The sequence below is a fragment of the Diaphorina citri genome, unplaced genomic scaffold, assembly GCF_000475195.1.
Source record: "Diaphorina citri unplaced genomic scaffold, Diaci psyllid genome assembly version 1.1 scaffold70, whole genome shotgun sequence".
Taxonomy (NCBI): Eukaryota; Metazoa; Arthropoda; class Insecta; order Hemiptera; family Psyllidae; genus Diaphorina; species Diaphorina citri.
In genome coordinates, this window is record NW_007377507.1 from 322108 (window position 1) to 333361 (window position 11254).

The 11254-nt window shown below is 37.9% G+C and overlaps 1 protein-coding gene across 1 annotated transcript in view; it reads right to left on the reverse strand.

Annotated features, from left to right (window-relative positions):
* LOC103520535 (serine/threonine-protein kinase dst3) overlaps positions 1–8778 on the reverse strand; it is an 82788-nt gene extending 74010 nt beyond the window's left edge. The window contains exon 1 of the mRNA XM_026831627.1: positions 8572–8778. Within this exon, the coding sequence (XP_026687428.1) occupies positions 8572–8623 (52 nt within the window). The 5' untranslated portion in view covers positions 8624–8778. The remainder of the gene's footprint in view (positions 1–8571) is intronic.
* Positions 8779–11254: the final 2476 nt, after the last annotated feature.

An 11254-nucleotide genomic window follows, 5' to 3' on the forward strand; every position in this document is an offset into this window, starting at 1 on the left:
CCTAGCTTGTAAGCGTTGGGTAGCTAAACTATTTTACCCCTGATTGCGCTAGATAGGAAAAAGGCATATGAAGAATAGATATAACTGGAATATACATATTTGTAGAGATACTGGCATAGAATACCCTGCTTTTATTTCCAGAGTAGGATAGAACTCCCTTTCCCCTCAGAAGGGGAAATGTTTGGAAAGGCAAGGGAAGAAGGGAAAAATAGACGGCACGGAGAAGGAAAAACAGAAAATTATATGGAAAGTTAAGGGAAAAAGAGAAATGATAGAAGAGGGGGGAAATGTTGGAAATAAGGGAAAATGATGGAAAGGTAAGGGGAAAAAGAAAGGAAAGTAGAGGGAAAATAGGAAATAGTGGAAAGGTAAGGAAAAAAGAGGAAAGTAGAACCGAGAGGGAAAAATAAATGGTGGGAAGGTAAAGGGGAAATATCATGAGGGTACCCAAAGAGGTAAAGTTTTAATGTACATGTGTAAGCGGTGGAAAACAGAAAATTATGGAAAGTTAAGGAAAAAAGAGAAATGATAGAAGAGGGGGGAAATGTTGGAAATAAGGGACAATGATGGAAAGGTAAGGGGAAAAAGAAAGGAAAGTAGAGGGAAAAATAGGAAATGGTGAAAAGGTAAGAAAAAAAGAGAAAATGATAAGGCGGTAAGGGAAAAAGAGGAAAGTAGAACCAAGAGGGAAAAATAAATGGTGGGAAGGTAAAGGGGAAATATCATGAGGGTACCCAAAGAGGTAAAGTTTTAATGTACATGTGTAAGCGGAAATTGAAAAGGCAACCAATATGTGACCGTCATAGGGGGGACGTTTTCGGGAGAAAGGGGACGGTTTTCGAAAAAGAGGGACGTTTTATGAGGGATTCATTTTCAAAGCGGTCGGACAGAATTATTCCCTTCGGCGTAGGATTGAAAATGCGGCGTTAAACCTTTTTCCTATCTAGCGCAATCAGGGATAAAATAGTTTAGCTACCCAACGTTTAGCTACATAACGTTTAGCTACCCAACGTTAAGCGACCCAACGCTTACAAGCTATAGTAACGTTTGCACAACGAGTTTATCTTATTGAACGTTTTGCGGTACAACAAACCGTTCGGTAAAACGTAGGGTGTAAAAAGGGCCTATGAATCTCTATTTGTTTTAGCTACCCAACGCTTACAAGCTATAGTAACGTTTGCACTACGAGTTTATCTTATTGAACGTTTTGCGGTACAACAAACCGTTCGGTAAAACGTAGGGTGTAAAAAGGGCCTATGAATCTCTATTTGTTTAGCTAGAATGGCTCTTTTTTATTTGACATACATCTCTTGATTTCATTATTTTTTCTGTTTCAGTGAATTTCGACCACTTTCAAATCCTGAGAGTGAAGTCGTGTCCACATATAGTCAACGGCCGTCGATCGATGTGAATCGATTTGGACACATCTTTATAGTCCTAGCATAACAATGGACGCTGTACAATTTTATTGGGCAACTTCACAAATAACTAAGGGTTTAGTTTAGTAGTAGTAAACTATTGAACTCATTGAGAAAAAAATCTAGTTTAAGCCTTTGAAATAGACGAGGAAATGGCTTTCAGGTCACAATTCGATGAGCAAATTTTAGGAGTGAAACATTTTTGTCCGACATTTACCTCAAGACGTACATATGTATGTAAGGTAGAATAGAACGCCTGTCTTATAAGCGCTAAGTTGCGGGTTCGATTCCCGCCCGGGGCAAACTTTATCCTAAACAGACAAGGTTCGTTCTCGGAACGGCTACCTTTCTCCTATCCTGTCTTTGCTCTCTCTTCAATTACGGGACGACAAGACCTCCGCTGAAAAGAAGTCTTTACTTTCGTACGCTTCCCGACACGCTTCAATAGTAGAGGAGACTTTTACTATGACCGTGATATCCACCAAATTTGTGGAGAGGCTCTCAGCTTCTTTTTTTCTGGAGAGGTTTGACAGAGGGAACTGTAACTGCTAAGGTCTTATCTTCCCGAAATAGAAGAGGGAGGGAAGACAAGATAGGAGAAAGCCAGCCGTTCCGAGAACGAACATTATCGGATCAGGATAAAATCTGTCCCGGCCGGGAACCGGGAATAGAACAAATAATTTATTATTACCTCTCATATACTCGCTATGATCCCCATCCTTAGGAATCCCGACATGCACCATCAGATTGACCGCATCACTAATGTCCAGATGCAGATTAGTTGTCGCTTTGCTCGGATAGAGGGCGTTACCATACGCAATGTACATCTTCGGGCCTAGGTCTGGCTTGACGAAACACTCAGGCAGACGTGAGGCGAGATTGAGACGGCCTGAACGCTGAGTGTACTCGCCCAGTGGTAGGACTCGCATTAGATCCGCGAGAGACGGCCTGAACGCTGCGTGTACTCGCCCAGTGGTAGGACTCGCATTAGATCCGCGAACCTGAGGAATTATTGGGAGAATATAAGTCTATGGGAGAAGGTCGAACAAGAAATCGCCCAAGAACAAAAATCCTGGGAAGAAATAAAGTCAGTGGCCTGGAATCGTTTCCGCTGGCATTCCTCTGTTGAGGTCCTACGTCCCCCTCGAGGTTTAAGGACATAAGTAAGTTCGTCAGGACATGTTTCAACAAGAAAATATCTATTTCAGAACCAATTTTTGAGTCATACTAAAGATTACAGGCTAAGGAAGCACGGTTGGTTCAGTCATAATGCGCTTGCGTATTGACACAACATAGAGTTCTTTGGATGCAAGCAGTGTGGTCGGCACGGGATTCACATATCCCTAATATGTCATCGGAGTGAGTGTGTGTATTCCTAAATCTCGTACCTACAATAATCTCGTCCGTTCTTCCTCTTGACTGGTGCATTCGAAGTGCTATTGCCACCAATAGGTTGAAAATTGATATTTACCTGTTTATTGAGAGCTACATCTGCCAGCCAATCCAACGGGGACTCGGGCTTTTCTTCCTTCACTTTCTCCATCCTACAATGCTGCAGTGAGCACCAAAGTTGTGATATAGTAACACAAAGAAAAGACATTTTTTTTTTTTAATTTTAAAACAAAAAGGGAGGTAGGTACATAGGTACTCCAGTATTTATGTAAATACGTATGAGGACATTAGGTATAAGAGTAGGTGTCTCGTCTATGGAATTCTATGGAATAGACGGGAACAGTTGAAGTGTTTGCTGTATGGATGAGAAGTAGCGGCTATACAAGTGTTGCTCTTATTGGAGATGTCGATGGAGGTGTTCTAAAAATAGAACTGAAATACCCGGTCTGGAGATTTCATTTCTAAAGATAGAAAAAAAGTAATAATCGGGGAGAAAAAGAGCGAAAATAGCATGGAAATGTTACTCACCCATGTATAATAAGCAGAAAAAGAATAAGGAGGAGAAGGAGAAGGAGGAGGAGGAGGAGGAGGAGGAGGAGAAGAAGAAGACGAAGAAAAAGAAGAAGAAGAAGGGAAAGAAGAAGAAGAAAATCCAGCAAAGATTGATCGTGCTTAAGCCTTTATTGCAAAGATTACGTGCAGAGAAGATTATTATAGAATAGAAAAAAGAAGAAGATGATTTCCCCCCCCCCGTAATTAGGGTACCCTCCTATTCATACTATTAGGTATTTAGGTAACTTTGAAAGTAAGCAAAGTGGCAGAAGAAGAAGGATGAGGGAGAGAAAGAAGAAGACAAAGACGAAGAAGAAAAAGAAGAAGAAGAAGAAGAAACCAAAAACAAGAACAATACGAAGAAGAAAAAGAAAACCCTTAAAACTTATTAGCACTCCATTAACACTATCACTGTGTTTTTCACTTTTCCTCCTCTTTCTCACTTATACCTACTGGTACTTCGAAACAATGTAGGTAGGTATTCATTGTTTCGAAGTTCACACAACGTTGTTTTAAATAAGGTCAGTCGCACCATTGTTTATATTCATTTCACGTAGATTGTTTATTCATTTCAGTTGCTCTCGTAACTTTTGTGTATTGTTTTTCCAAGTTCATTATTTTGTCTTGGAGGGAAGAAGAAGAAGAAGAAGAAGAAGAAACCAAGAACAAGAACAATACGAAGAAGAAAAAGAAAACCCTTAAAATTTATTAGCACTCCATTTACACTATCACTGTGTTTTTCACTTTTCCTCCTCTTTCTCACACCTACTGGTACTTCGAAACAATGTAGGTATTCATTGTTTCGAAGTTTACACCACATTGTTTTAAAATAAGGTCAGTCGCACCATATTTTATTCATTTCACGTAGGTAGATTGTTTATTCATTTCAGTTGCTCTCGTAACTTTCTGTATTGTTTTTCCAAGTTCATTATTTTGTCTTGGAGGAAATGAAGTATCATGATCATGAAGTGCAGAAGCTCTTTTGGTGAACCGGGACAGTTTAAAGTTTAAACAGTTTTAGTAGAAAATGTAGAAAATTCGGGATCAAGCAACTGCCCAGAAAGCCACCCATCCGTATACCAAACTAGAAAAACGTTGCTTAACTTCAGTGCAGAAGCTCTTTTGGTGAACCGGGACAGTTTAAAGTTTAAACAGTTCGGGCAGTTGCTTGATCCCGAAAATCCGGGATCAAGCAACTGCCCAGAAAGCCACCCATCCGTATACCAAACTAGAAAAACGTTCCTTAATTTCAGTGATCCATTGGAAACTGGTGCATTCAACGTGCTATCCCGCATCAGGCACCTGCTGTCTAGTAAGAAATTGAATCAAATTTGTATGAATGCCGTGTATTTATTTTGAGTATGCAATGTGCAACAAAAGAAAAATTAGTGGAGATGCTCTGTTTATCATTTTCCAGGGAATTATGTTATTTAGGTACAAGTTGTTCTTTTCCAGAACACCTTGTACTCAATGCGAGTAAGTGTGAAGTTTTTCTGTGCTCTGAATTACCTATAATGCATGTATGTATGTACCTAGGTAGCTACCTCCTTTATAAAATGAGCACCTCTACTAGCTGTAGGTACCTACCTATTACCTTTAGTAATGCACCTTTAATAATAGTAGGTCTCTAGTTCCCTAAGTGAACTGGAACAACTTTGGAGACAGGGACAAGATGGTGTTTTTTTCCTCCTCCTCCTCCTCCTCTTCTTCTTCTTCTTCTTCTTCTTCTTCACATCTAATAGGGAGTCGTAGGAAATGCAGGTAGATAGGTACGTCCGAAAATTTTGATAGGTAGATAATGATAAAATATTATACCTAGGGTAATAAATATGTAGAAAGGGTAGGTCTTGGGAGTTGGCCTAAGAGTACGTGCAGAAAGTTTTTTTTCTTACATTTCCGACCTAAAGTTGTGACTTTGTCAACTATAGGCCTGTTTTTCATTTTTACACCGCGCCGCATCAATGCAGCGTCACTTGACGTCCACTCTGCGTCAGGAGTGGGGGGTAAAAATTGTAAAAACTCAACAAACATGATATCTAGCGGAGAAATTACGAAACGTTTTTTTCACCATATGGAAACTTCTTCAATACAATTACAAAATGGCGGAACTGAAGCTACTCGAGAGTCGCATCAGGGATTTAAGACGTAGCGTCGACGCTAAAGGAGGGGAAGTGGAATGAAAAACGCGCGTCACTTCACATCGGGTTCGCATCGCACCTGCGTCGGAATGAAAAACAGACCTTATGTTTACAAATTACAACGTTAATCCTACGAAGTGTAGGTAGGTTGGTAGGTACTTTTTTTGTTACCCTGTTTGTTTGACATTGAAGAGTTCAAATTTAATTCACTTCTTTTCCCTTTTTGCATCAAGTATCTACCTACGTTATGTACTAAAATTTAAATAAGTAACAGCAGTTTTACAGAATAAAGTGTAACTTTGCTTAATCTAGGGCATAAAGTCTTAAAAGCAGGTGAACTGTATACTTTATCTACGTAGGAAGACGTGGAAAGGAATTTTAACTGTGCTAAGCATACAGTTAAATGTGTTAAGCATACTTAAACGCTTGTCAGCTTGTCACAAACAATGTAAAACTAATGTCACTAAAGACCTTAGCATTCATGAAATGACGTTAAACCTGACCTGCCTCGGTGGTATAGTGGTCAAGGCGTTCGCCTGGTAAACAGAGGAGGGCGTGGGTTCAATCCCAGGCGAGGTATGGAATTTTATCCTCAATATAATTTGAGAATTTGACCACAATAATAGTAGTAGCCTACTGCTGGAGTAAAGGGACTTTTCTTCAGTCCTAAGCGAGCAGTATAAATAAGCACTATTATTATTATTATTATTATTATAACCTCTAGCAAAAAATAAAATAGTAATAATAGGTACCTAATTAGAAAAAATATCCCTCCTCATATTTATGACTTGGACTCGATTACTAGAACCACCAAACTCCATATACCATATCGACTACGCCTCTGAGGTTTTAGAACTAAATATGGCACACAAAACTTAAAACTGAGAGACGAAACCATAACAAAAACAGTTTTGACAGCACTTCCGCACGTTTTTCTTGTAACTTAAATACAACATACCTACTTGTAGGTACTTACCAAAGGAGTAGTTTTGAAACTGAACAGAACTAGACAAAGTAAACGTAGAAAACAAACATCAGACATAAGATATTAGAACAGACACGTAGTGGTGTGCCGTGAGCTAAAAAATTATCTACCTACCAAGTATGTATAGAGGGAACTGTAATTGCTAAGTCCTTATCGTCCCGAAAGCAAAGAGAGAAAGAAGACAGGATAAGAGAAAGCCAGCCTTTCCGAGAACAAACCTTATGTGTTTAGGATAAAATCAGCCCCGGGCGGGAATCAAACCCGCGGTCTAGTGCTTGAATTTCAGACGCTCTACCCTGCAAGCTAACTAAGCTGGAGCAAGTATTCTTGTTTGTAAAAATTGATTTTCGAATAGGCCCCGGGGGGTCCAGGTGGGCTATGACCGGCCCTGTACCACTAGACAGAAATGAAAAGTTCATGAAGCGTCTGCCTCGGACATTTTGAATAGTTTTGGGACGTGATGCTCTTTAAGTTCATAAGTTTAGAAACTTTGAAGACTTTCAAGATTGTATAGGTACCTCGAAACTGCTTTCGCATTTAACACATTAAGGACGGCGTGCATCTCTAGAGATGCACGGCAATATTTCCCTGGGGACGGCGTGCATTGCTAGAGGGTGACACCATTTTTTCGTAAAATCACTGGGAGTCTCTCACGATGCACGCTACAATGTAATTTTCTATCTACGTTTAAAGAGCAAGCTCTACCGAACAGTGTGGCATTTATGGGACTTGGATACCGTGAAGTATAGGGCTGTGGTGAACGCAAATAAATACCTCTGTTCAATGAGATACTCATTTGTTCGTAAAATCACTGTGAGTCTCTCACGATGCACGCTACAATATATTTTTCTAAGATTCGAGATAAAGCTACTAAGTAGGAGAAGAAAGAAGCAAATAAGACAGTCCAAAGGGTCAAAATCGAAAAATAATAAAAAGCAATTTTAGACAGTGTTCAAGTCACAAACGCCATTACCAATAGATTTTATGTGTTGCCATGGAATTTGATTAAAAACGGAATCATTATCTTAATACAAAGGAATTTTAGACAGTGTTCAAGTCACAAACGCCATTACCAATAGATTTTAAGTATTGCCATGGAATTTGATTAAAAATGGAATCATTATCAACACTTTCGAGATGGAAAACTTGTTATAAATCTAGGCTGTAAACTAAAACTTCTATACATTTGTTAAAACAAAAAGGGAGGAAGGCAGGTAGGTAGGTAGGTAGGTAGGTAGGTACATAGGTACTCCAGTATTTATGTAGATACATATTAGGACATTAGGTATAAGAGTAGGCGTCTCGTCTATGGAATAGACGGGAACAGTTGAAGTGTTTGCTGTATGGATGAGAAGTAACGGCTACAAGTGTTGCTCTTATTGGAGATGTCGATGGAGGTGTTCTAAAAATAGAACTGAAATACCCGGTCTGGAGATTTCATTTCTAAAGATAGAAAAAAAAGTAATAATCGGGGAGAAAAAGAGCGAAAATAGCATGGAAATGTTACCCATGTATAATAAGCAGAAAAAGAATAAGGAGGAGAAGGAGAAGGAGGAGGAGGGGGAGAAGAAGACGAAGAAAAAGAAGAAGAAGAAGAGGAAGAAGAAGAAGAAGAAGAAGAAAAAGAAGAAGAAGAAAATCCAGCAAAGATTGATCGTGCTTAAGCCTTTATTGCAAAGATTACGTGCAGAGAAGATTATTATAGAATAGGCATACTCGTATTATGTATATATAAATATACATAATGTAGTAGGTATAAGATAGGTACATAGGTGTTTATAATAAATTCAAACTCTAAGTACCTACCTTAATATGTACGTAGGTATTTATAAATCTATTGAGAGGTAATTTCAAGTTCATGTGTGATGGCTCTTCAAGACGTCTCCTGATATTCATTGATTCATTAATTTATCTGGTCAGATAGGTAGACCTATTTTTTTAACTTGCCTTTCAGGGAGCGCTCACAGTTTTCGAGAACGCCAACCCACCTTCTCTGTTTAGGATAAAGCTCGCTCCGGGCGGAAATCGAACCCGCGACCTAGCGCTTACAAGGTAAAAGAAGAAGTATACTCTTACTTATACTTACCATCTTCGCCAATATTGATGGTATCTCTGTTAGAGCTCGACTGAACGCCCATGGTAGATTTCCTTGAATCCTTTTATTCCTGGATCCTCTTTGTATCTTCTTCCTTTTATTATTTGGCCGTCTATATTCTTTTATCTATTTATTTATATTGATTAGAGCCTGCTATATTCTTGATCACTTTTTGATTTGAATCCAGCTAATTTCATTAGAGGGGGCGTTCTTTTCCACTCAACCTTCATTTACGTCAGAACTTTCAATTGCCTCGTCAATCAATCATTTGCGCCGTTAGATTGCCTCTTAACTTGCTCTATGTACTTCACACTCAAGAAATACATACCTACTCGTATTATACATAAATATAATAATGTAGTAGGTATAAGATAGGTACATAGGTCTTTATAATAAATTCAAACTCTAAGTACTTAAATATGTACGTAGGCATTTATAAATCTATTGAGAGGTAAGTTCAAGTTCATATGTGATGGCTCTTCAAGACGTCTCCTGATATTCATTGATTCATTAATTTATCTGGTCAGATAGGTAGACCTATTTTTTTAACTTGCCTTTCAGGGAGCGCTCACACTTTTAGAGAACGCCAACCCACCTTCTCTGTTTAGGATAAAGCTCGCTCCGGGCGGAAATCGAACCCGCGACCTAGCGCTTACAAGGTAAAAGAAGAAGTATACCTACTCTTACTTATACTTACCATCTTCGCCAATATTGATAGTATCTCTGTTAGAGCTCGACTGAACGCCCATGGTAGATTTCCTTGAATCCTTTTATTCCTGGATCCTCTTGTATCTTCTTCCTTTTATATTCTTTTATCTATTTATTTATATTGATTAGAGCCTGCTATATTCTTTTATCTATTTATGTGTATTGATTAGAGCCTTCTATATTCTTTTATCTATTTATTTTTATTGATTAGAGCCTGCTATATTCTTTTATCTATTTATTTATATTGATTAGAGCCTGCTATATTCTTGATCACTTTTTGATTTGAATCCAGCTAATTTCATTAGGGGGAAGGAAGGTATTAATTTTATTTATTCGCTTTTCCTGGTAGCCTTTTCTATGAGATTTTTTATTATTTATTTATTACTGGACATTTCAGTTGGAATACAAAATAAATGTCGGAATATGTGTGTTGCATGGTTCCTTCTTTCCCTGCCCTTAGGAAAAAAAAGTCCATTCCTTTGAATTACCTCGTATATCTACCGACCTGTGTATTTACCCGGTATACCTGCCCCTTCATTTTATGTTTGTATTGAATAGAAATTGTGTTTCCTTCTTATTCACATTGGTTTTTCATGTATTTGTTATTTACTTTTCTTCTATTGACTCTAGTACATTGGTGTATTTTTATTTACCGAGGTATGTTTGTTTACATAAGAAAGAAGGGACCAAGAGGTAGGTAGCTACATAAGTAGATGGACGTAGAGAGAAATTCGTTGGGAAAGCACTGCAAAAGGTTTGAGGTTTTATTCAATGCGGGTAAAAAAAAAAAAAAAAAAACAAAATTTTTCAAAAAAAAAAAAAAAAAAAAAAAAAAAAAAAAAAAAAAAAAAAAAAAAACACAACAACAACAACAACAACAACAACAACAACAACAAGTGAGTCCCAAAAAACAACTGGATGATTTTCCATTTTGGTGGTGCACGAGAAATTGGGGCCCCTTGAAAGCCCTTTTTCTGGGAGAAGATAAAACCGTTATGACATTATTTTTCTTTAAGCATCTCATACTTAATTATGATTAAGATCTTTATTATGTTCTGCTATTTTCTAGTGATTAATTTATTTTAAGAAAAAGCTTTCAGCTCTCAACTGTTTGTTTGTTTTTTCTTTGTTTTTGTTTGTTTGTTTTGCACCAGGACCCAGCTTGAAGCTTTTATCTCGGACAGCTCCTTCGTCAGTTGATTGATGTCCCTTTTATACTTGCCCTATATTCCAACTTTTATTCTGCCCTATATTGCCACTTTCTTAATTGGAAGAAAAGTTTCCCATGTTTTGTAAAAGTCATTCGAGAAGTTCCATTAGTCATCGTCTGTCCTTTTCGACATGTTTTCTATTTCTTTTTCATTCTTCTTCATCATCTACCCCTTTCTTTTTTCTCTGTATCAATCCTTTAGTCATCTTTTCGTCCAAATGTGTCCACATATATTCCCATCTCAATTTTTTTCCTCTTTCTCTTCTTCTCTCTCTCTCTTTCTTTTTATCTCTATTTTCCCTTTGCTTTTGATGTTTCTATCCTTCTTCTTTTCTCTATTTCTCTTCTTTCTTCCTCTACCTTTTTCTTCTTCGTCTTCTTCTTGTTCTCATTGTCTCTCTTTCCCTCTTACTATTTTCCAATCTCCAATATTTTTCTTCCTCCTTCTCTTCCTCTCTTTCTCCTAATTTCTTTCCCTTCTCCTTTCTTCAGCTTCCCTTTTCATCCCCTCCCAGAAAACATAAAACTTCTCAGAAACACTCGGCTATTTTCACTGGAACTTTCAGAAAAACTAATCATCTAAATGGCCAAGCTTGGGCCGCTGAAGTAACACGATAAGCAAACAAGAGAGGAAAATAATTAGAAAAAAAGGCACGTGTCTCAAACTCTTTTTTGCTGTCAATCTGTTGAAAAGTTTCACAAAAAAATATCCCTCCTCATATTTATTTTATGACTTGGACTCGATTACTAGAACCA